This window comes from Bubalus kerabau, chromosome 5 (genome assembly GCF_029407905.1).
Source record: "Bubalus kerabau isolate K-KA32 ecotype Philippines breed swamp buffalo chromosome 5, PCC_UOA_SB_1v2, whole genome shotgun sequence".
NCBI classification, from domain to species: Eukaryota; Metazoa; Chordata; class Mammalia; order Artiodactyla; family Bovidae; genus Bubalus; species Bubalus kerabau.
The window spans coordinates 105,635,189-105,659,676 of NC_073628.1; the positions used below are offsets into that span (position 1 = coordinate 105,635,189).

The 24,488-nt window shown below is 55.4% G+C and overlaps 2 protein-coding genes across 4 annotated transcripts; one reads left to right on the forward strand and one right to left on the reverse strand.

Moving 5' to 3' along the window:
- Positions 1 to 31: 31 nt before the first annotated feature.
- LOC129654294 (uncharacterized) lies at positions 32 to 1,877 on the reverse strand. Its single transcript, XM_055583795.1, has 5 exons — positions 1,729 to 1,877; positions 1,205 to 1,301; positions 1,007 to 1,128; positions 700 to 810; positions 32 to 485 (listed from the first exon to the last, which is right to left on the reverse strand). The coding sequence occupies exons 1-5, from the start codon at positions 1,875 to 1,877 to the stop codon at positions 32 to 34; spliced, it is 933 nt and encodes a 310-aa protein (XP_055439770.1).
- Positions 131 to 24,038, forward strand: NADK (NAD kinase). 3 transcript variants are annotated; one of them, XM_055582501.1, is made up of 12 exons: positions 131 to 313; positions 9,476 to 9,697; positions 11,209 to 11,292; positions 14,384 to 14,513; positions 14,761 to 14,869; positions 14,983 to 15,068; positions 15,940 to 16,042; positions 16,393 to 16,547; positions 16,701 to 16,800; positions 16,865 to 17,034; positions 17,624 to 17,706; positions 23,628 to 24,038. In XM_055582501.1, the coding sequence occupies exons 2-12, from the start codon at positions 9,525 to 9,527 to the stop codon at positions 23,629 to 23,631; spliced, it is 1,197 nt and encodes a 398-aa protein (XP_055438476.1). In that variant the 5' UTR covers positions 131 to 313; positions 9,476 to 9,524; the 3' UTR covers positions 23,632 to 24,038. The 3 variants fall into 3 exon arrangements, with proteins under 3 accessions (XP_055438476.1, XP_055438474.1, XP_055438475.1); XM_055582499.1 differs by lacking the exon at positions 23,628 to 24,038 and adding an exon at positions 18,130 to 19,810; XM_055582500.1 differs by lacking the exon at positions 23,628 to 24,038 and adding an exon at positions 18,130 to 19,810 and having other exon boundaries at positions 16,877 to 17,034.
- The last annotated feature ends 450 nt before the right edge of the window (positions 24,039 to 24,488 follow it).

Below are 24,488 nucleotides of genomic sequence, written 5' to 3' on the forward strand. Positions count from 1 at the left end.
CCTCGGTCCCGCCCCCTGTCCGGGTCCAGCGTCAGAGCCACCTCCCCATGTGCGAGGGGCGGGACGAGAGTGCGGCGCATGCGTAGGGCGCCGGGTGCGCCTGCGCGGGGCGCAGAGCGCGCCTGCGCATTGGCGGCGCGGCGGCATTGCTGCTCGGCGGGCCGGGTGGCCGCGGGGTCGGAGGCGGCCATGGGGCAGGGGGCGGCCGCGGCTCCAGGGGCCAGCTAGTGACGGCGAGCGGCGGCGGGGCGCCGGGACGCGCGGGTGTGGCCTGGCGAGGAGACGGCCCCGCAGGCTCCCGGGGCAGCGAACGGTGAGTGCGCGTCTCCTCGGCCCGGCCTTCTGCCCGGGGTCGTAGGGTCGGGGTCGTGGGGTCAGGGTCGTGGGGGCGGGGCGGGAACGACCCTGCCCACGGGCTGGCCACACCCTGCCCCGGACGCCGGCGCAGGTGTCCGGGTGGCCGGACCTCGACCCCCGCGACCGCGCTGCGAACGAGGTGGCGGGCCCGGCCTTCACGCGGGGCGGTCAGTTAGGGGTCCATGTCGCGGTCTTCATCCTCGGAAAGCGCCTCTGTGCTCGGAACCCAGCGCCCAGCCGACGACCCCCGAGGCCGGCGGCTGGCCCGCCTGAGCCGGGTCCGAGCCCCCGGTCTCTCGCCTCTGCGTCCGGCGCGCTCTGGTTCTCGTGGATCCCCCTCACCCGCCCGGGACCGGGCCTGAGCCCAGACGTACGCACTTCCTGCTGGACGGAGCCCTGGGCTTGGCCGTGACCTTTGCCCCGTTGCGGGAACTCGAGGACGAGGACAGGGACCTGCAGGTGCGGTAGGCGGGCTACGGCCCTGGGGCTCGGGTGCCCAGGTGTCCTGGGCCTGCAATTCAGGTGGGCGTGGGATGGGCTCGAGTCGGCCCCGGGGGTGGACGGGGCACCCCGGGCCGGGCTGTTAGGAAGGCCGGTCGGGAGGGGTCGGTTCTCTGCGGGGCCTGCGGGCCACCCCCCAGGCGCTGACCGACTGGGCACGGGGCCCAGTCCTACGGCGGGGCTGCCGGCTCGTCGTTTGCGATGTCTCCCCGACCCGCTGTCGTACAGCCCAGAGTTCAGTGCGTGGGGCCGGGCAAATGCGTGTGAAGACTGTTGGCGAAAAGAGGAACTGGGTGAAGGTGGCCCGGAGGCGGGCTCCTGTGCAGGGAGCTAGGTGTGCAAATACCTGCTTCAGCCCAAGCGCGTGCGAGATCTCCCAGGGGAGCCCCTGGAGCCCCCTCGCGTCTCTGATCCTGTTCTTCCGCCCAGCAGGCTCTGCCCCTCTGCGGGCCCAGTTTTGTCAGGTCCTGGCCAGCACTGGGCATCACCTGCCGGCGGGAGAGGGGAGATTTAATAGGTACCTTTTATTGCCTCAGTGTTAAGGAGGGATACACTTTGCTTTTTCATTCAGTATTTCAGCAGGTGTATGTTGAGAGCTCGCACTAGGCCTCATGTTCTGTTTATATTTGTGTGTGTGACTTTTACTTATGGGCATCACGGTGTGTCTCCTTTCTTCCTGGGGAAGTTCTTTATCTTGGTTATTATGCTCCAACACTTTTCTGTTAAAACTTCCCAGTGCGGATGTTTTTTGAAAATGAACTGAAATAATTCTAGACTCCCAGAAAGTTGTGAACAACAATACAGAGGAACGCCTGCACTTATCCCCATATCCGTGGCACAGTGACGTGAACCCTGGCACCTCCGTCACACCCCTTGCTGGGGTTCACCACTTTCCCGGGGCACAGCTGTGTGGCTGCCACCACAGACTCAGAGCTGGTGTCACCTAGGGAGCCCACCCCAGGCTCCCCACACTCCCTGGCCACCAGTGATCTGTTCTCCATGCGCTTGTGTTTAGTCATGTCAAGAAAAGTCATGTAAGGGACTTCCCTGGTGGTCCAGTGCTTAGGACTCTGAGCTTCCACTTCACGGGGCCCTGGTGGAGAAGTAAGGTCTCACATGCTGCGTGGTATGCCCCAAAAAAGAAAGAAAGAAAGAAAGAATGAAAAGCGAGTTGTGTAAATGGGAACGTTTATCCTGCAGTCAGCCTGGGGGCTGACTTCCTTGCCCTGCAGTCAGCCTGGGGTCACCCAGCTGGTTTCGGAGTCCATGTCCACTCCCTCTGATGGCCGGGCCTGCTCACCAATGGGGATGCTTGGACTGTCAGGGGGTTGCAGTCAGCCTGGGGGCTGACTTCCTTGCCCTGCAGTCAGCCTGGGGTCACCCAGCTGGTTTCGGAGTCCATGTCCACTCCCTCTGATGGCCTGACACGCTCACCAGTGGGGATTCTTGGACTGTCTGTGGTGTTTGGCTGCTGCAAATTAAAAGCTGCTGTGAATGTTGAGGTGCAGGTTTTTCTGTGAGCATCAGTGTTTCTCCGGGGTGAATGCCCAGGTGGACTTGCTAGGCTGTCTGTTTAGTTTTTAGTTTTTATAAGACGGTGTCAGCCCTTTCCAGAGTGTCTGGCCGTGTTCTGGTCCCGGGTGGTGTGTGAGCAGGCGTTGCTCTGCGACCTCTCCAGCGCTAAGTTGTCTGGCTGTTCTGGTCAGTGTGCAGTGGCATCTCATTGTGGTTTCAGTTCCTTCTGGCCCATCGCATGGAGCATCTTTTCACCTGCTTCTTTACCATGGGTGCATCTCATCTGTCTGGTCATCTCTTGTCCACTTTCTAATTGGACTGTCTGTTTTTTACTGTTGAATTTTGATAGTTTTTGCTATTTTATAGGTACAGATCTTCTGTTGGATATCTAGTTTGAAAATATTTTCTGTCTATAGCTTGATATTTTTTGTGGGGGGCGGGGGAGCTTTCTTAACAGGGTCTTCCACAGAGCAAGTTTCTAAGAAGCCCAGTTTACCAATTTTTTTTTATCTTTTATGAAGTGTGCTTTTTATATCATGTACAAAAAAGATTCTGTCTAACTTTAGGTCCCCAAAACTTTCTCCTGCATTTTATTTATTTGTGTATTTATTCATGGCCATACCATGTGGCTTGCTGGACCTTAGTTCCCTGACCAGAGATCAAGCCTGTGCCCTCAGCAGTGAAAGCTTTGCAGCCCTAACCACTGGACCACCAGGGAATCCCCTCTAATGTATTTTTTTATGAAGGCTTTCTAGTTTATGTGGAGTTAATTTTTGTGTCATGTGTGAAGGTTAGGCCGAGGTTTACTTTTCTTGCCTATAGATGTGAATGACTCCAGCACCCTTTGTTGAAAAAATTGTCTTTCCTTCCTTGAACTGCTTATGTACATTTGTCAAAAATTAATCGAGTGTGTTTGTGTGATTGTGTTTCTGGGCTCTCTCTTCATTGACTTGTATCTGCCCTCCCCCAAGGCCACAGTCTTGACTATTACAGCTAAAGAGAAGTCTTCAGAGTCATTCATCTCCCTTTATCCTTCTTAAAAAAAAAAAAAAGATGTTTGCTTTTTACACATACATTTTAGAATAAACTTGGCCGTATCTACCAAGAAATCTTGCTGGGATTTGTGTAGAAATCACACTAACCCTGTAGATCCATGTGGGGAGAACTGACATCTCTGCTGCATTGAGTCTTCTGATCCATGATTAAGGGCATCTCTCAGTTACATCTTCTTTGATTTCTTTCATCAGGGTGTTTAAAATACAATTCAGCATACAAGTCCTCTGTGCATTTTGCTATATTCTGTCCAGGTGTCTTTTCAGTGACTGTAGATGGCACCGTCTCTAACTCCAGGTGCCTTTTTTGCCTGTTGCCGTGACTCACACACGCAGAGCTGTGCTGATTAAGGGTGGTCAGAACAGACATCCTTGCCTGGCTCCCAGTCTTACATTTTCACCATCAAGTTAATATAGTGGTTAGCTTTTTTGTAGGTGCTCCTTACCAAGCTGAAGAAGTTACCCTTGATTCCTAATTGCTGAGAATTTTTACCACCGTTGGGTGTTGAATTTTTTCCAGTTTCTTGCCCATCAGCTGGTGTATGTGAGATGGGTTACACTGACTGAGCCAGCCTTGCGTTCCTGAGATACGCCCCACTTGGTGTCGATCGATCCTTTTTAAACATTCTGTTTTGTGTCCGTGTTGAGGATGCATCAAATAACGCATTACGCTGAGAGTCAGTGGATGTAATTCTTAAACTGCAAGCAGAAGCTGAGACGGCATCACTGGCATACTTAGCTGCAGAAGAAATGACATCTCAGCACTTGTCCCAGGGTCGGTTGAGAGGCTGTTGGAGAAATTCGGGCCCTGGTCAATGAGTAGCTCAGAAGGTCCTGCACTGCTTGTAGGTGGAGGTCCCTGGTGGGAATGGGGGCAGCATTTGAAACATTGTTAACAGACATAAATTCATCTCAGCCATTTAGATGAGAATTATTTTGAAGAATGATTTGTTCTTTTGAATGAATATATTGCCCATAATAGCAAACCAAGTATGTAAAAATCCAATGATTATATAATCAGTTATAAGACGAAAATTTCAGCATCGTAGGATTTAATTACTTCCTTGTCTGTATTTTCTCAGGATTATAGTAATCTAACTGGATTATAGTAATCTAACTTGATAGTTGCTTCTGTGTCTTCTTGGGGTGATAGAATTTTCCACACCCTCCTAGGATTACCATATCACGTGCATCTTCGTCCACACCTTCTCAGGATTGTACTACTCTAACTGGATAGTTATTTCTGTGTTTTCTTGGGATGGTAGAGTTTTCCACACAGTCCTAGGATTGCAGCATCACCTGCAGGCTCAGCTGGCTTTAAGGCAGGCTGGTGGCTCAGACGGTAAAGAATCTGCCTGCAATGCAGAAGACCTGGGTTCAATCCCTGGTTTGGGAAGATCTCCTGGAGAAGGGAACAGCTACCCACTCCAGTATTCTGGCCTGGAGAATTCCATGGAGGAGCCTGGCAGGCTACAGTCCATGGGGTCGCAAAGAGTCAGACACGACTAAGCAACTTAGACTTATCGCTTTTCTGGCAAGCAGGTTTCAGGTTCTTGCAGCTGGTGCAGTGCCAGGATAGTGGTCTTCATGTTCTGTTTGGCCAGGGTTCTAACATCACTGCCTATAATCATTGTCTCTTGATCTTACGTGTTACTGGAGCCTGGGGTGTGTGCCCTGAGAGAACCTTTTTGTCATTCAGGAGGGGCTACATCAAAGGCCTCTTTTCCAGAACATGAGGCGGGAAGGGTCCTCTCTTCTCCCAGGACCCTGGGCCTTTCTGCTGGGTCGTGTCGTCTGTATCACTGAGGTTGTGCCAGGGGCCCAGATGCAAGCTCTGCCCTCCTCACTGTGTCACCTTGGGCTTTGGTCTCCTGGACACCCCCATGCAGCTCCTTGCGAGGACAAGTCAGGCAGTTTGAGTCAAGTGCTTGGACAGGGCCCGGCAGAGTGGGCGCTGGGTCTGCTGCTCACTGATCATCCTGGCCTGGAGTGAGTGTTCACAGTCCTGCACTATGATCCTGGCCTCCCTGGCCTGCTCTTCCCTGTGGCTGGTTGTCCTAGGCCAGGGTAAGCAACCACACTCCTACACTGTGACAGCTATTCTTTATGTTATTGTTGTTCACTGGCTAAGTCATATCTGACTCTGTGACCCCATGGACTACCGAATGCCAGGTTCTTCTGTCCTCCACTATCTCCCGGAGTTTGCTCAGATTCATGTCCACTGAGTTGGTAATGCTATCCAACCATCTCACCCTCTGCAACCCCCTTTTCCAGGTCTCAGAGTGAAGCCACTACCAGGCCTCTTGTAACAGTTTAAAGCAAGTTTTTTGTTTGTTTTTTTTTAAAACAATATTTCCTCTTAAAGTTGTGAATTCATGGTCCATTACAGCAGTTTGTGGGGTCCTCGTGGGCATTAAGTGATACACATGAGTGGGACAGTCAGGGCAGGGCCAGCAAGAGAAGGCAAGCAATGAGGTTAGTGATTGCGTTTTTATCTTGGGTAGTTTTTACTGAAACTAGGGAAATGTGTACATAGCTTTTGTATATTAACTGAGCCCAAACATGCCTTCTTGTATTTCTTGCGACTTTGTCCTGTGTCCTTTCAGGCATCGTGACCTCTCTGTGTGGCCAGACTCGTGAACTCATTCTGCCCTCTTTCCATCCGACCCCACAGCTGGTGGTCTTGTCCTCATCTCCCAGCACTTGATGCCGCCTTGGGCTCTCCGTCCCAGCACCCTAGCACTCTTGTGTCCTCCACTAAGTGTTCCAGGATTCCCCCAGACTCTTATCCAGACCCATCCATTTGGTGTGCCCCGGGTTCAGTCCTGAGAGCCTGTCTGGTTCTATGGTTGTCAGCGTTACCGTGTGCTGACAGAGCCCAGCCCCGCATGTTCCCGAGCTCTAGGCTTGAACTGTTAGCTGCCAGCGTGTCATCTCCCCTTGGCCAGTAGTGATCACGTGAAGTCAGGCCCAAGAAATGGCAGAGTTTCTTCAGTGTTGCTTCTCGGGCTGCGAGGAAGTCAGACCCCTGTGAAGAGGAACTCAGCAGCAGGTGGTGGTCAGGGTTGCAGAGAAAAGGAACTGGGCACCGGTGGGTAGGAGCAGGAGATACCTGTTCTCTTGAGCAGGTGGCATCTGAGTACAGATCTGAGGGATGGTCATGTCACGGGTGAGGTGTCTCGACAAGTTGTGTGACCATGCTTTCTCTTCTGTTGGGTAAATGTCTCAGAGTGGAAGGGCTGTAGCAGATGGCGGAACCATGCTTAATTAACATTTTAAGAAACCACCAAACTGTTTTCCGAACTGGTTGCCCCGTTTTCATTCCACCAGCACTGTCTGAGGGTTCCATTTCTTCCTCAGGCTCCGGGACACTTGGCGTGGTCAGTTTTCTTACATTTTAGCCATTCTCCGTAGGTGTGAGATGATGTCTCCTGGTTTTAATTTGCATTTCTCCAGTGACTAAGGATGTTGAGCATCTTTTCATGTGCTTTTCAAGATGCAATCAATGTATCTTGGGGAAGTTGCCCAAAGTTGGTATCTTTGGCCTGTTTTTTAATTGAGTTGTTTTCTTACTAAGCTTTAATAATTCTTTATATATTTTGGAAGCAAGTTCTGTGTCATATATACATTTAGCAAATATTTTTTGGTCGATCTCATATTTTCATTAAGATTTTTGTCAGTTCATATTTTCATTTTCTTAATAGTGTCTTATGAAGGGTACAAGATTTGAGTTTTAGTGAAATTCAGTTTGTCAGGTTTTAAACTTTGTACTTTTTGTATCCTATTTAAGAAATCTTTGCCAAATCCATGGCCATGAAGATTTTCTCTAGTGCTTTTTTTTGAAAGTTTTATAGCTTTTATTCTTACATTTAAGTGTATGATCCATCATGAGCTGACCTTTGCCAACTTGTGAGGAGAACTGAACTTCATAGTGTTGGGTGTGGCTGTGGGATTTACCTGGAACATTTTGGAGGAACGATTGTCCTCTCCCTGTTGACTCTCCTCGGCACCTCTGTTGAGAAGCCCTGACTGTCGTCTGTGTCCTTTGTCTACGTGTATGTCTCTGTGTCAGTACCACACGGTCTGGTTGCGGCAGCTTTATAGCAGGTCATCAGATCCGGTAGCATTAGTCCTCCAACAGGGCTTTTTTTTTTTTTTTTTTTTTTTTTTTTTTTTTTTTGAGCTATTCTCGGTCCTTTTAAGTTTCCAGTTTCCAGCTGAATATTAGAATCAGCTTGTTACTTCTGATAGAAAAGGCTGGGCTTGGGGAGACTTGAGATCTTAACGATATCGTGTTCTCTGGTCTATGCACATGGCATGTCTCTCCCGACTTGTTTCCTTTCAGTTGTGTCCACGGTGCTTGGAAAGTGAGGTAGAGCATGAAACCTAGTGACTCAGTATTTGTATGTGTGGTGAAGTGACCACCACAGCAAGTCTGTCACCACGTTTAATCACCAGGCTTTTTTCTCATGGGAACTTTGAAGACCTTCCCTCTCAACACCTTTCAAATAAGCACAACAGTATCACTGACTGGAGTCACCATGGTACGTGCTACACTCCGTGACTGACTGACTTTACAGCTGGAAGTAAGGCTCACTCTCCTTTTGCCAACAACATCCCTACATGTCTTATATCTTAGTGCTACTGTAAATGGTATGTTTAAGCTTCAGTTTCTTTCTTTTATTTTTCTTCTTTTTTTGGCCGCATCACAAAGCTTGGGGGATCTTAGTTCCCTGACCAGGGATTGAACCTGGGCCCTGGCAGTGAAAACACAGAGCCACCTGGGAACGCCCTGGCTCAGGAGCTTTTAATGACTGCTGGAGCCTTTGGTCTGGGTCCGGTGTGGGAGTTAGTATTTCGCAAGCTCCTGATGTGATTGTAAAGTGCGTGCGGAGGCAGGGGACTCAGGGGCCCTCACTTTCAGCCTCATTGTAGAGGCCCCAGGCTTCTCTGTGGCCCCTGCGCTGTCCCTTCTGATGCCCGCGCCTGCCTTATGGTCCTGCCCCATTCCCCTCCCTTGCCCTCAGGGTGTCGTGAGCCATGAGGCAGGCTGAGCTGCTGGGCCTTTCTGAGCGGGAGGACGGGCAGGTCCCATGGCCCCAGCAGCAAGGCCAGGCCTCTCCCGTTAGTCAGTGCTTTCCTAAGAAAATGACCTTTCGGCCCAAATTCTCAGAGTGTAGCTCTTTCCATCATCATCCAAACTGGCTTCTTCGTGTGGTTTATGCTCAAGCTCTGCTCTGCTCTTTCTACTTGTCGGCACTCTGGTTTCTGCCGTATTTCTGTCACTTCTCTTAGGCTCATTTGATTCCTGCTCTGGCTCTCTGACGAGGCCTTGGCTGCTGACCGCTGTTCTCAAGGACCTGGGGGCAGCTGGGTGGGCGTGTGGACCCGGCCTGCATTCCCTCTTTGCTGTAACATCATGTGGGTCTGGATGGGCACGTGGACCGGGCTCGCGCTCCCTCTTGGCTGCAGCGTCACATGGATATGGGTGCGGTTATGAGCCCTCAGTGGCTTAGGAGGAAGTTGAGATGTTTCCAGCTGGTCAAGGACTGTTGTTTTGTGTCTGCTTCCATCTTTTCCTGCTTTACTGCGTGTGGTTGGGAGATGAAGCTCTTGGAAATTGAAGTTTTCTTTGAGGACCAAATAAGTCAGTTTGGGCAAGTGTTTGATCGGCACTGGAGGAAAGCGTGGCTTTGTTTGCAGGACGAGGGTGCAGTGTGTGCCCGTGGTTGGTCTTCAGTCATGCTCACCCAGCCTTTTCTGGACTAGAGGTACCGTGTGACTGTTAATTCTCTCATCAAGGTCCCAGCATGTGCCTGTGTGCTAGGCTGCTGGTTGGTACCTTACTCTTGGACTCCCAGCCCTCTGGATTCATGGAAAACCACAGGTAGATTCCGGAGTTGTTAAGTGCCTTTGGGACGAAAACAGACTTCCCAGACTGGGTAGGCTAGACTTCAGCCATTTTCCCTGATGAGGGGTGTAGGTGTGTGTGTACATTGCTTTACTTTATTTCATTGAAACAATAATAATATTTATTTTATTAAATCAAGGCATCCTGGGTTTTCGGGCCAAAGTCCTCCACGTCCATCAACTGCAGAAATGGAACAAGAAAAAGTCAACGGGAACAAGGAGCCGAGTGCAGAGGCATCTTCGTACCGCTGTTCCGCGTGCCATGGGGACGAGGACTGGGGCCCGGGGCACCCACTCCGGGGCCGCACCAAGTCCCGCAGCCTGTCGGCCGCGCCTGTCCTGGCCAGCGCCCGCGAGTTCAGGTACTGGCCTTCTGGGCCTGTGGGGGTGCTCAGGAGGCAGGAGGGGGTTGTGCTGGCTGGCATGGCCTCCCAGAGGGCACTCCCAGCCAACCCCCCCGCCCTAATGCCCATCCTCACTGTGGAGGCTGAGGTGTGGGGGTGCCGCCCAGTGTGGCCCCAGGCTCTGGGCACACAGTGAGGGGTGGGGAAGCTGTGCCGGCCTCGGCCATGTGAATGTCGCTCAAGTCCAGGGCGAAGCTGTCCTAGCCAGCACTGCCATGGGTGCAGGGCCTGAGAAGCTCCCATGTGAACAGCTGTGTCACCCTCCTGTGTCAGAGTCAGCGGGCGGGCGGGTGACCTTGGCTGCCGGCTCTGCGGGGTGGGGTGTTCCCGCCCTTTCCCTTCAGAGAGCGTTGCTTCAGAGAACGTTGAACTTGGTGCAGTGGCAGCAGGTCAGAGGTGGCTGCTCTCAAAGGTTGACTGTGATGCAGACTTAGAGAAACCTGCTGTGAACAGCATTTCCCCAGAGGCCAGGCCGTGGCCGGTGGCCGTTCCTGCATGTTCTTGAGCTGGGGAGTTGGGGGAGCCCTTGACCAGACCGACTCTCCCGGGCTTGGCTGCCCTTCACAAGACAATAGGAAATCTGCCTTGTCCGTGTGGGGATTTGGCATTTGTTGAGCCTTGAGATGGGCAGACACGAAAGCAAGTTTGCCATCTGTGTTTGGCTGTCTTTGTGCCAGTATTTTTGGTGCAGAAAGGGACCATGAGGGGACCTCCCTGTGGTCCAGTGGGGAGGTGGCATACATCCCTGGTCAGGGAACTAAAATCCCACAAGTCATATGGTGTGGCCAAAAATTTAAAAAAAATAACCAAAAGGACCACAAAGCCTCTGGAGCTGGCACTCTGCGTGAGGGTGGACACACCTCCGCCCTGTCTCCGTGGGGCATCCACATGGCTCCCAAGGACCGGCGCTGGACCTTGAGGGGAGGACAGGGAAGGTCACCAAGCGGTGTCATCCCTGGGACGTGTGCTGGCCACGGTGCCCTGTGATTCGGTTGTGGCTGGAAATGCTGAGCCACTTAAGTGCTGTCTTCTTCATCGACACTACAACTCAGCATGGGCGTTTTGTTAGAACCTGGATAGCTGGGGGATGGTATCTGAGGTCTTAATTCCCAAGGACAGGCCCAACAACTGGTCCTCAAGTAGACTTGCCTGGACAAGAATTCAGAGCCGCAGGCCCGTGCCCCATGGTACATCCCCTTTTTCTAGGGTGGGGCCCGGGTGCCTGCCCCGGTTTGGGTCCTTTGTTGTAAGGAGTTTCTGGGAGCCCCCTCTGAGGGCGTTGCCACAGCATGTTGCCCTCAGAGCAGCTCTGGGGATCAGGTGAGTGTTCTGGGACCGTTGCTCGGGTGCTGGCAGATGGCGGCGCTCAGGCTGTTGGAGTGAAGATGGCAGAGAGTCTGAGAGCCAGTGCCTCGTCCGCATGCGTGTCTCTCAGCAACTGAGGGCCCGCCCTGCATCCTCTTCCACAGGAGGACCCGCTCCCTGCACGGGCCGTGCCCAGTGACCACGTTTGGACCAAAGGCCTGCGTGCTGCAGAATCCCCAGACCATCATGTGAGTCAACGGGGGTCTCCACGGGGATGGGAAGCTATGGGAGGTTCTGATGCTCCAGGGAGCAGGGCATGGGCCTGGCAGCCACATGGCAATGTCCCCGACTCCCAAGGATGAGAACGTGGTGGGGCCTGCTCCTCGGGCCATAGGAGCTTCAACAGGAAAAACTCAAGGAGAAAAAATAGCGTATTGCACGCTGATGCATCTGGTGACTCACATGTGTTTCTCTTCATTACTGTTGAAATGCAGAGATGTCAGTTGGTGTTTTTTGAAAATCTGAGGTGTTTTTGAAAATCTGAGTTGACTTGTTTGAGTCCCGCCTTGTGGGCATAGCTTTTTTTTTTTTTTAAGATAAGCCCTGCATTTTAGCAACACCCGCCACCTGAGAAACTAGTTAAAAACTAAGCAGTTTGGGTTATTTCGCAGACACTTAGGCCTAGGCTGTCTTCTGTACCCGTCCTGTGCCGCCTTCTGGCACTGGACATGCCAGAGAGGGGCTGTCGTCTGCTGGCTCTGTGTGTTCTGTCTTAGGGAAAAGACACGCAAATGGCTCCGGCCACCAGAGCTTGGTGAGGAAGCAGCAGAATTCCAACCAGCTCTGCTGTCAGGCCTGGTGGTGGGCTGCCCGCTGCATAGACCATCTGTGCCCCCTCCTCGAGGGAGCTGTGGAGGCTTAACTTCTATGGGGGGTAGGCCAAGGCCCACACCCAGCACAGCAGCCACACTAGCAGCTGGCCCCCAAAACCCCTCGCCTGGCTGCACCCTGCTGTGTGCCTGCCCTGTGTGACCTTCACTGGCTGCCCAGACCCCCCCTCCCTGCGTCCCAGCCCTGCACTGCCGCACCCTCCTCGTCATTCACAGCCCGGCCTCAGCGCACCCTGGTGGCCCTTGGCCATCCAACCATAACTGGCCGTTGCCGCCCTACCCAGCCCATAGCAGCCCAGGTGTGTGTGCTTTGCCCTCACAGCCCTTGGGTGGGGTCTCAGGGCGGCATCTGAGCTGTTCCCCAAGGTTAGGTGGGGTTGTAGGGTGCTCCAGGCAGAGGAGCAGGTGCCCCAGAAGTGTCAAGGGCTGAGCAAGCAACTTTCTCTGCCCCCTGGCCCTGGCTCAGCTCAGTCAGATGGGCTGAGCACCCTGGTAGGGTGGGATCCCTTACCCATGTGGTCCCTGCCCCTCCTACAGCCTGGCCAGGGGCAGGGGTTGTGTGCTAACCTGACTTCTCCCCTGACAGTGTAGAGGAGCTGATTACGAGAGTCTTATCTTCTACTTGGTTGTCTCATATCTCACCAGTGAGTGCGTGTTTTCTGTTATGTTGAAACGTGTGGAATTACTAACATCTGACGCCTTCAGCTTTTGAAACTGTGGCTCACTGGGTGTGTGGCTAAGCTGTCCGGCACCCAGAGCCTCCTTGGGAGGGGTCAGTATCCCTCTTTGCAATGACCCAACAGGAAGTTGAGTGACCAGTTGGCGCCCAAGACCGAGCTGATGGCACTACAGTGGCTCTGGCTGGGCGTGGCTGACTCACAGATCTGGAGGGGCTGTGAGCCTCAGCTGCCTGGTCAGTGGGGAGGGGGCTTCAACGTCTACCTCACCAACCAGGCAGACTTCCATCTGCCCTCCTTCTAGGCCCAGGGCCAGGTGGAGTGACGAGAGGCCTGCAAGTGCCCGCCCTCCACGTGTAAGCCCCTCCCATGGGCCAAGCCGGTTCCGCAGCCCAGTGCTGTTGTCTGCAGCTGGACAGGGCCCGTCCTGACCGCCCAGGGTGGCAGAGCTCAGCGGCCAGCTGGTGAGGAGCAGTTGTCTGAGGTCTGGCCGCTTCACTGTTAGAGGCGATTGGACAAGAGGATGGTGTGAGCAGTAAGATCAAATACAATTTGTTTGGTTTGAGTTTTCATTTTAGGAAGCTCTGCACTTGTTTTATGCAGTCTTTAGCAAGTCACTTTACTTTATGTTTTGCTTTCAGTTTTGAGGAGACAGTGGGGTTATGGTGCCAGTGCACACTTGGGGAGTCTTGGGGTGGCTGGGGTGCATCGCACTTCCGCCGTTAGTGAAGCACAACCGAGATGCTGGGCACCCAGCACCACCCTCCGCCAAGCTGCGCGTTTGACCCAGCCTGGCAGAGATGCCGGCAGAGGGCCATGAGTGACCCCCTCCTTTGCAGAAACGCCTGGAGAGGGTGAGTGATGGTTAGTCAGTGACAGCCTGCAGCCAGGGACCCACCTGTTTAGTGGTTGGTATCATGGTGTGGGAAGTTGCTGGTGGGGCCAACAGGTTCTCAGGGAGGTACCGGCCATGGGGCGTGATCAGGAGCAAGTGTCTTGGTTGGGGAACTTGCGTCAGAAAGGCCATTTCCATGGCCTGCAGTCCTCAGGACTGTTTCCCAACAGGCGGAGGTGCTGCCTGGGGGCCCGCCCCCACATGAGGGCCCGGCCTTGGACACCCCTGCCCCTGGGGGAGGACCTGCTGCCCACAGACCATACCAGGCCCTGCACCCGGTGACCGAAGCTGGGTGCCACGGGACTCTTGGAGTTGTCGTTGGCAGGCAGGCCCAGCTGACTTCTTTTGGTTTTTTTTTTTTTTTTTAATTTTTTGAGGAGTTTTGGGTTCACAGCAAAAGTGAGAAGAAGGTGCAGAGCTCCCTGTTGCACTCCTCCCAGCCTCCCCTCCATCATCATCCCCGAAGCCAGTGCATGTGTGACAAACAATGAAGTTACACTGACGCATCGTCGTCACCAGAGTCCTCTTCATATCAGGGTCCTCGACACGCGTGGTGACATGTCCTCGCGATTGAAATCACACGGCACAGTCTCACTGCTCCAGATCCCGCCACTGGCTTTAAAAGAGGCTTTTACTGTGGAGGTGAAGGTCCACTGAGTTGGTCACACAGCCGTGTGGACCTGGGTCAGCGGGCAGCCCAAGTCTCTATTGGCTGGTCTGGGTGCACGTGGGACGTCCTCTGAGCAGGTCCCTGTGTGGGCCTCGTCCCGAAGGAGCCTCAGGCAGGGGCACGGCCGGGCATGGGGAGGGTCTCCATACTGTGCAGGTGCCAGCGGGTCAGCCTGGGGCCCATGTGAGTGCTCCTCTCCCCTCAAAGGCACATCCAAGACCCTGCCAGCCAGCGGTTGACATGGAACAAGTCCCCAAAGAGTGTCCTCGTCATCAAGAAGATCCGGGACGCCAGCCTGCTGCAGCCCTTCAAGGAGCTCTGCGCGTACCTGATGGAGGTGAGTGGGGACGGGCTCCAGGCTCTCTTCCCATCCGCTCAAGTCAGGAGGCTTCGTAAGCCAGACACAGGAGCTCAGAAGTGTGTACTGTGAGCGCAACAAAGGCACTTTGCATCTGAGAGACAGAGGAATCGTGCCCCTCTTCCCTGACGCCATCAGAAAAGCCTGAGACGCAGAAAGAGGCTTCTAGAAGACCAGCGCCCTGACCTATCTTCTTGGTGGGGCTGACGCCACCATGTCCTTCTAGGAGAACAACATGATCGTGTATGTGGAGAAGAAGGTTCTGGAAGACCCTGCCCTCTTGAGCGATGATCACTTTGGGCCAGTGAAGAGGAAGTTCTGCACCTTCAGAGAAGGCAAGTTGTCCCTGGGTGGCAGGATGCTGCCCCCAACCCGGTGGGACCTCTGGTACCCCTGCCTTGCCCCGTGCCCAGCAGTTGGGGTGCTTGACGTCTCCTGTGTCTTCCAGATTACGATGACATCTCCAATCAGATTGACCTCATCATCTGCCTGGGGGGCGACGGGACCCTTCTATACGCTTCTTCCCTCTTCCAGGTGAGGCCCCAGTTGCCTGAGGCCGTAGGGCTGCAGGTGATAGGACACGGAACTGGGACTGCTGTGGGTGCTGGAAGCTGTGCCAGGCCAGCTGATGGCGCATGAGGGCCCAGAGGCTGGGCTGGGAGGAGGGCGACCCCTGGGAGAGCTGGCATGTGGGCTGAGTGAGGGGGCCAAGAGTCAGGGGCAGGTGAGAGCAGTAGCCCCACGCTGACTGGGAGGTATGGTGGGGAAGGGACTGTGGAGGCTGCAGATGGCAGGGATCTGCGGGGGAGGGACCTTGCCAGGGTGTGTTAGGAGGTTGGGCGGGCCCCCAGAGCGACACCTGGGAGTGAGAGGGAGCCAGTTGGGCAGGAGGGTGGAGTCCAGCAGGGCCTGGGGCAGTAGCAGTTGGCAGAGGCCAAGGTTGAGGGTCCTGGGATGTCCCACCTGCTCAGAGCTCTCATTCTCCCTTGGGAGCCTTCTCGGCGGAAGTGGCTGCAGAGCCACCTGGTGGGACCCGAGTCCCACCCTAGGCTTCCTGCCCCGGCTGCCTGTGCTCTTGCCTGGCATCTCTGTGGGGGCTCACTGCCCTCCCAAGCCTGCTGGGCATGGCCTGTGTGTGTCAGAGCCCCCATGTCCTGCCCTGCCACGCCTTCCTGTCCTCTGTGGCCAGTGGGTGGTCCCCCTGCCCCCGTTTCTCGTCAGCTCTCCAGCTGTTCTTCTGGCTCCCAGGCTTCTGGCTGACCCTAAGCCCTGTGTGTCAGCACCGCCCCCTCCCCCCACCCCCCAGCCCTCCCAGGGACCGTCCAGGCGCAGGTCCATCTGGGCTAGTGCTCGCGTGCCTTCCATGTGGACTGGCCAACAAGTGACCTGTCTCATTGGCTCGCAGGGTAGCGTGCCTCCAGTCATGGCATTCCATCTGGGCTCCCTGGGCTTCCTGACCCCCTTCAACTTCGAGAACTTTCAGTCGCAAGTTACTCAGGTGATACAGGGTGAGTTGGAATGTTCCTGAGCCTGAGAGCAGTTCCCATGTGGGATAGTCATCCTGCTTGGTTTGGGAGGTTTTTAATGATGCTGAGAACAGCACTGAGTGTTTGGGGCTCAGAGGACTCTGATTCTGAAGGTCAGACACCTTGTCCTCAGAGAGGAGCTGAAGCCACCACAGTTCAGCTGCCGTCTGTGTCGCGCAGCAATGGATTGATTTCCACAGGAGCCCAGGGTGTCACCCTCTATTTGTGTGAAGATGGGAGGGGGTCCCTGGTCAAGGGAGTGGGGACCTCTTCTGTGGCATGACTGCCCCCACCTGCTGACTTCCCTGGGTGTGACCCCTGCTGGCCTCCAGGGAATGCAGCTGTTGTTCTCCGGAGCCGGCTGAAGGTCAGGGTCGTGAAGGAGCCCCGAGGGAAGAAGGTGGCTGTCCCCAATGGCATCAGCGAGAACGGGGTGCTGGCTGCAGGCCTGGACGTGGAGGTTGGGAAGCAGGCTGTGCAGTACCAGGTCTGTGGGCCCGCCCCTCCCCCCACCAGGTGCCGGGCCTTGCCCTCGGGCAGGGGGTGCAGGGCAGGGGCTTTTGGGCTGGACCTCCTAGGGAGCCTGGGAGCAGCCCATGCGCTGCCCTGCCTGCTCAGTGTGCAGTGCCCTCGGCCCCAGGTCCTGAACGAGGTGGTGATTGACAGAGGCCCCTCCTCTTACCTGTCCAACGTGGACGTCTACCTGGATGGGCACCTCATCACCACAGTACAGGGCGATGGTAGGTGGGCATCGGGCCTGCCCGGGGGTGGGGTGTGGGGGCAGTGCCCTAGCCTTACCTGCAGCCTGTCCCGCAGGCGTGATCGTCTCCACCCCGACGGGCAGCACGGCGTATGCGGCCGCCGCGGGCGCGTCCATGATCCACCCCAACGTGCCCGCCATCATGGTCACACCCATCTGCCCCCACTCGCTGTCCTTTCGGCCCATTGTGGTGCCCGCGGGGGTTGAGCTGAAGGTCAGAGCCCCCACCCTTGTCTGTTGGAGCCCTTGTGGGGCTGTCTGCCTGCCCTGCTGGGGGCGGGAGGGACTTTGTCCACTCTGGCCTTTCGTCATGTGTCCTGTGCCCCAGAGGGTCTGGTCGGCGGGGCGGGGCTCTCAGCCTGAGTGGGTGGGGACAGTCGGGGTGGGGAGGCCCTCAGGCAATTAACCACTGCTGCCTGGCACGTCCCTGGGGCCATATTCTGGTGTTTGGCCTCACTGCCCTTCCACATCCACCTCTTTTTTCCCTGGGCCGAGCTCCCTGCTACAGGCCACCCCGGGCCAGCACGTCCTTGGTGTGAACCTTGGCGGGCAGGGCTACATCTGACGGACACAGCTCCAGGCCTCTGTGCCTTGTGGGCCTCTGTACCCTCTGGCTGGTGTCTGCATAGTGCAGTGACTTCACGGCCTGGAGCTGACCTTCTCATGTGGTGGGCACTGTGTTGCCTCTGAGGTTGCTCCTGGCCATTGCTGTGCCCCAGGGTGGGGTCCGTGGCACTTAGCTGTGCTCAGAATGCATCTGCGAGTCCTCTGAGCCCCCTACATGTGTGCTGCTTACCCCTCAGATCATGCTGTCACCAGAGGCAAGGAATACTGCATGGGTGTCTTTCGATGGACGAAAGAGACAGGAGATCCGCCACGGAGACAGGTGTGTGGACTGTGGGGTGCAGTGGCCAGGGTAGGTGGGCCCAAGGTGGCTGTAAGCTGTGGACCTCTGTCTGGGTGATGGCACCCTGCCAGCTGCACCTGCTCCTTATCTTCCCACCGCCTTGCCCGGGGGTCCCCTTCACGGACCTGGGTGGAGGGAGGGGGTCCACGTCTCTGTCCGGGGGGCACAACAGCACCACTGAGCCCCTAGCCTGGCTGTCTTCAGGGCCAGACTGGAAAATGGCCAGGTGCCCATGACATCGGAGGACATGGGGCCAGGCTGCACGGCAGATGGTACAAGCAGAGCTGAGGTGGTCCACCAGCCAGGCTGTCGAGGGTCCTGCTCAGTGGGTGGCAAGGGGGCTCGGTTCCGTGACGGGGTTCAGTTCCAGGAGGGGCTATGTTCATCTGCTTTCTGCTGCAGCATTAGCATCACGACCTCTTGCTACCCTCTTCCCTCCATCTGCGTTCGCGACCCCGTGAGTGACTGGTTCGAGAGCCTGGCGCAGTGTCTGCACTGGAATGTGCGGAAGAAGCAGGCCCACTTCCCGGAGGACGAGGAGGACGTGGACGAGGAGGGCGGGGAGGAGCGGGCGGGGAGCTAGGCCGGTGCCCTGTCTGTGCTCTGTGAACGTCACAGGCCCCGCACCACTTGTCTCTGGCCAGAGGAAGGGCCTGCAGTCTGCCTTGTGTCGACCAGATCAGTTGTTTTTAACGTTTTAAATCTGACTTTTCTGCATTTCTAAGCAAGCCAGTGAGCAGGCCACACAAGCTCTGAAGTCAGCCCAGGCACACCCACCAGGCAAGCAGTCAGAGCCCAGTCCAGTTGGGGATTGCTGAGTTGGGTGGTGGGCTCCTTGTGATTCCTTGTCAGCAAACTTCCACGAATCAGTCTGTTGAAATTGAGAGGGGATCAGAATGAACGGGTCTATCCTACAGTCTTGAAAATAAATGTCTCACGGCCAAAAATCTCCCTTCAGCTTCACAACGTCCCTGAAAGCTACTGGGGGGAGTTTGTGCCGAGAGCCACTCCCCAGCTCGGCGTTCATCCTGAATCTGCCGGGCCTCCTGCCTCGGTCCCCAGACCTGGTCTCCTCCCTGCTTCCGGTGATGCCGTGGCAGGCAGGGGTCGGACCACACACATTCCTCGGGAAGCAGGGGCGTGCCTCCCCACCCTGGAAGGTGTTTTCAATCCTGTGTCTACTTTTTAGAGATTCTTTTAAACTTTTCTGAGAGTGCTTACGTACAGATTTTCTTGTACACACTGTGAGATTTCTGCGGGAGGGCTTGTGCTGTGAAGTGGGACCATTCTGTGCTGCCCAAGTGGCCATCTAGAGAGCTGGGTGGCTCTGCTCAGAGGGTCTGGCACTTGGTGGGCCAGGAAGGCACTGCTGCTGCTCTGGCTTCTCCCCAGGGGCCTGGCTTTGAGGGCACGTCTGTCATTCTAGCCCCTATGCCTCTATTGCTGGCTGACCGGCCGCCTGGGGCTGGGCCCGCATGGAGTCTGGTGAGGGTTGTGGTCAGTGGGCCTCTGGTTACTGGTGCCTAACGGGCGTCCTGGTTTTGAGTAACCATATTCTTTCTGAGCTGCGTTTTCAACTGTGAAATTGGCCAGAAAGGATGGAGGGCCTGTACGTTCTCGAACTCACTTCTGGAGGGCCAGGGGCCAGGAGGTTGAGCTCTGCCCATCTGAACCAGGGCTGGCCCTGCAGCTTCAGCACCATGGCCACTGTTCACATGTCTGTTGAGTGCTGTCCACCCACGTGGCTGTCTGGGCAGCTCAGCCAGTGCTGGGATGGAGATGGGCTCCTACCCTCTGCCCGCGAGCTCCAGCACAGAGGGTGGCCCACCAGGCCTCCCACAGGCTGAGGGGGCGACACCCCCAGCTTTAGCTCCAGAAGAGTGGTCAGAACGCAGGTCACACATTCAGACAACAGAGCAGGTGCAGACCAAGTCCTGCAGAATGATGGGGAATGACCTAGGAAACTTTGGGTTTTTGAAGTAAATTCTTAATGTTTCATATTGTTAATATCTTGAAATTTGTTAAATGTTGAAAGCCTTATTACTATTTTCAGATTCTTTCAATAAACAGACTTGTTTAAAAATTGGGGTTTAGCAAAAACTTTATTTGGTTCTTTGTAACCAACACCAAAACACGGAGGGGTGGGTGGGCCTGGGGAGTCCAGATGCACTGAGGCTACCCCTGGCACACTTGTAGGGTGTGTGGGGGGGTCATACTCCAGCAGCACCCCACCCGTCACATCCTGGGGACAGGCTTCTGGGCCTGTCCTGCAGGAGGAGCCCAAGCTCTGGGCCAAGGGTGCCCCACGGAGGCCAGTGGGCACATGGTCCCCTCTCTGGTTCTGGGCCTCCCCCTCTCGGGCCTGGGCTTAGGCGGGGCCAGGCTTTGCCAAGAGCCTGAGCAGGTACTTTGGACACAGACACAGCCTTGTGGGCTGGAGCCTGGGAGCTGTGACAGGCCCTCTATGGGCACTGCTGCGAGGCTAGCACAGGACAGGTGCAGTGGTTGCCCCAGCAGCAGAGCAGCCCAGGGCCTGCTCGTTCTGGTCAGAGGCATGTGTGTGCGGTTGCCTCCATGGCTCCCTTCGCATCCAGGCACACGTGGGAGCATGACCCCATCCTGCCTGGGAGTCTCAATGGCTGTGAGGCCTCTGCTATCTCCTCTGTAGTGGGGCTTGGTGGCCAGCATATCTGCCTGGAAGCCAGTGTGTTCATGGGCAATGGGGTGGGCATGCTGTCAGAGCCCGTTTCTATGGACTTAGCTGAGCATGCACGGACCCCAGGCTGGGCCCTGCTGCTCCGGGAGCAGAGGATCTACTTGAGGGCAGGAGTCAGCCCACTGGCCGGGGTTTCTGGACTGCAGGTGCAGGCTCTGTTGGCACAGGCACCACCTGCAGGGTCACCATTCTTGTCAAAGGCTGTTAATCTCTCAACCTTGACCTTCCAGGCTTTGTGGAGCACATGGAAGGGGGCAGGGAACTGAAGGCACAGAGGCCGCAGGATGGGAGGGCATTTCTTTGGGCTCAGGCCTTCGGTCCCTCAGAGATCCCAACTGTCAGGGTGGTGGCCTTTCCTGGCCTGTTGGACCTCCTCCCAGGCCTCAGTGCTGGGCACCCACCCAGCCGATCTCCCTTCTCTCTCAGATCAGGCTCCATGTCCAGCAGTTCCTGCCCCGGGGCAGCCTGGGCCAGGGCTGTCCTGCTGAGGTTCCCACATCCGGGAGCCACTGGCTAGAAGGACGCTGGAAGTCTGCCAGAGTGCCAACTGGGAGGGGGAGCTGCTGTGGAGATGGAGGCCCTGTGGGAGTGGGGGGCCTGTCAGAGGAGCCCAGAGAAGTTGGGAAGAGAGTGTTAGGGACAGGGGTGGGGGTACTTGAGTCACATCAGGGAATTGGCCACTGCTGGCACATTTCACCCCAGAAGGGCCAGGCTGGAGCTTGGGCTGCATCCAAACCAGGGAACACCAGAATATTTGGTGGAAGAGGTGAGGTCAGGGTGGACGAGGCCAAGGAGGAAGGAGCCGACAGAGGACACTCAGGGCTGGTCTGGGCACCCTATGGGGAGGGCCTCTCGCCCCCAGAAGCTCTGGGCAGGCAGCCTTGGGAACATACGCACAGCCTGACCTCAGTTAGACTTCCTGGGAGCTTGGTGAGGCCCCTGGGTCCCCAGGACACTCCTGGACACTGATCTGAAGCCGCAAGGGGGCCACCTGCAGCCCTGGGGTCCAGCGGGAAACTTTCAGATGTCCCCTCCCACCCCCATGGAGTTCAGAGGCTGAGTCCCAGGGTCAGGCCAAGGTGGGGACTGGGGGGGTCAGCCAGGGCAGGGGTCATGCCGCTGGGCGTGTAGAAAGGGTACCCGAAGGGCAGCCAAAGTGGAGCTGCCCCTGTTTCCCCACCTGCCAGTCAGGACGAGCCAGAGGCCCTAGCGGCTGTGGCTACGGCTGCCCCCACCTCCACATGCAAGGCACAGTGCCCATACTAGACGGAAACCTGGCTCCCCAGGCGCAACTGGCTGAGGTGATGGCCAGGATGGCAGGTGAGTGGACCCACAGGACCAGGGGCAGCATCCAGAAGGGCTGCTTGGCCATCCCGAGGGAGCGTCCCAGAGCCTAGAAGGAAATACCCAGGAAGGTACCGGAAGCCTCAACTCCCTACAACCAAGGGACCTGGGGTGGCCAGGGGCCCAGCTCAGGCCCAGGCAGACCCCAGTGGGCTCATCTGATGGTGGGGCTCCCCATCCAGGCCCTACCCGCTAGCTAGGTCTGAAGGCCCACACACTTGGGATTGTACTTAAGATCTGTAAAATCCTTTCCCAGGGGACCACGTCCTAGGATACCCCCACCCTCAGACACCTAGAACAGGCTCAGATCCCAATGCCTTGGGTGCCCAAGGGCCACCTGTCCCTGGTCTGAGCCTCTGCCCCCTTCTGCCCTGGCAGCTCTGGTGACCCCTCACTACTGACCACTCCACTTGCCCTCCTCCAGAATGTCTAATTAGGGAAGGCCAGCAGAGGTGCCCAGAAGCACCCCAAGGTGTGGTGAGGCCTAACGAATGTGGATGGTGTGCAACACAGAGACACCTTGAGGCCTAATGTGCAGCGATCAAAAATGGCCCTGGAGGGGCTGTGGTCAGGATGGGAGTCCTGGAAGCTACATCATGTGGGTCAGTGCTGGCAGTGGGTCTGGAGGTTGGAGGTGGGGGGCCCATACCCATTCTCCCACCCACGGATCACGATCCAGTTCTCAGGACCCTGTGGGCTCCTGAGACCAGGTCCACATCTGCTGCTATCTCATGTTTCCCTGGAAACACGGGCTCCTCTGGGTCCACCTGACTGCAGCCATCACTTCAGACCAAGATACAGATGTAGGTCAAGCCTCTGAGAGGGGGCAGGGGACCAGCTTGGCAGTGGGGAAGGACTGAGAGGGCGCAGCAGACACCAGCATGCCATGGGGGATGTGGGAGAAGGCGCTGTGCCGGGTGTTTTCAAGGAGCAGGGCCAGGGCAGGTGGGTCAGCTAGGGCTCCTTCATAAGAACAACTTCCTAACAGGTATTGTATCTAACTTGCAAATAAGCAAAGAGGCTGAAACGGCCATATTTGAAGCTGACAAGGGTGTGAAGAATCCTGGTCGGTCTACTGTCTTTTACCCCAAACTCTACTTCTTGAATTAGTTGAAACTCCAGCAAACATCGGTAAACCACTCAGATCCTTGCTGTGGCTTCTCTGATACTGGAAGTCACACACAGACCTTCACAGGCAGCAAAGCCACGTCTCCTGCAGACATTTAGAGAATTATCTGAAAATTAATCAAGGGACACCTCAACTAAAATGGAGTTGGGAGGCCACAAGGTGGAAGTCCTCAGGCATGTACCCCCAGTGTCCACACAGAACCAGAGAGGAGGGGAGTCCCAGCACCTGTGGCCAGAACAGCCATCTCACCGCCACCACCAGGCAGATCTCCCTGCCTGGCAACGGCTCAGCCAATGAGAAGCCACCTTATTTAAACTCCAATGTTTCCTCTAATGGACTTCTTGTTTATAACAACTTCCCTTCCTCCTTTATAAAAGAATGTCCTCTCTGCTTTACCAGACTTGCATGTGGTTATCACAGTTGCATGTCTTGAGTTATAATTCTCTGCTACTGCCAAACAAACCTGAAAGAAAGTGGAAGTCGCTCAGTTGTGTCTGACTCTTTGCAACCCCATGGACTATACAGTCCATGGAATTCTCCAGGCCAGAATACTGGAGTGGGTAGCCTTTCCCTTCTCCAGGGGATCTTCCCAACCCAGGGATCGAACCCAGGTCTCCCACATTGCAGGTGGATCCTTTAACAGCTGAGCCACAAGGGAAACAAACGTGACTTTCTGTTAAAATAACTGGCTGTTTTTTTGCTTTGTTTTAGGTGAACAATCATTAACAGGACAAAGAAAAGGGGGCAGGATACAAACTCTGGAAGTGTGACCATGGAGCAAAGACTCCAGCAATGGTCGAAGGCCTGGGTAACACTGTCCTCTGTGCTGGAGTGGCCAGCCCAAGAGGGGAAGGTGACTTGGCACTCCAACGTCATTTCAGAATTGTTAAAATGAACTGTCTCAGATAAAATGTAAGAAAGACTCGGCTATAAAGTTTTTGCTGCTTTTCATACAATTGCTTTTGAAATTATTTGACTACAAGTAACTCACTGATCAGCAACAACCAGTGCTGCTGGGCAGTCATCAAGCATCTCAGAGTTGTGTGCAAAGTAGGAAAATCTACCCTATAAACTTTGTTCAGTGTCCTGAATACTCACTTTTAGGGATGATGAAGGTGTCATATTCTGCTCCGAGATACAGATGTTAAGAGAACTTCACTTTTGCTTTCTTTTTTGCATTTTAGGCCCAGGCCCCTGACCAACCCCTGGGTTGTCCAGGCCTTTCCTCCAGTCATACCTTCTGGAGGATCCCAAGGAAAACCCTTCCCCTGCACCTCGTGGCCCAAACGCTGCCTGTAGACGCCAGAGGTAGGCAGATACCACCATCCATTAACTGACCCTCTGGCCAATATCTAAAGGAGAAACTATTCATTTTAAAACAATATGAAGCTAAATATATGAAAGTCTGACAAGAAGAATAGGCCTTGGACTTCCCTAGTGGTATAGCGGATAATAATCCACCTGCCAATGCTGGGGCACGTGTTTGATCCCCGGTCCGGACAGATTCTGCATGCCACAGAGCAACTAAAAACCGTGCACCCAACTACTGGAGTCCATGCTCCGGGCCCATGC

Coding starts and splice junctions, on each gene's coding strand:
- LOC129654294 (XM_055583795.1), bottom strand. CDS start 1,877: ATGACTAAACACAAGCGCATGGAGAACAGATCACTGGTGGCCAGGGAG. Junction 1,302..1,728: donor GTGGTGAACCCCAGCAAGGG/GTGTGACGGAGG, acceptor CTGGGCCCGCAG/AGGGGCAGAGCCTGCTGGGC. Junction 1,129..1,204: donor ACGCGCTTGGGCTGAAGCAG/GTATTTGCACAC, acceptor TTTCGCCAACAG/TCTTCACACGCATTTGCCCG.
- NADK (XM_055582499.1), top strand. CDS start 9,525: ATGGAACAAGAAAAAGTCAACGGGAACAAGGAGCCGAGTGCAGAGGCA. Junction 16,801..16,864: donor CACCACAGTACAGGGCGATG/GTAGGTGGGCAT, acceptor CCTTACCTGCAG/CCTGTCCCGCAGGCGTGATC. Junction 17,707..18,129: donor GAGATCCGCCACGGAGACAG/GTGTGTGGACTG, acceptor TTTCTGCTGCAG/CATTAGCATCACGACCTCTT.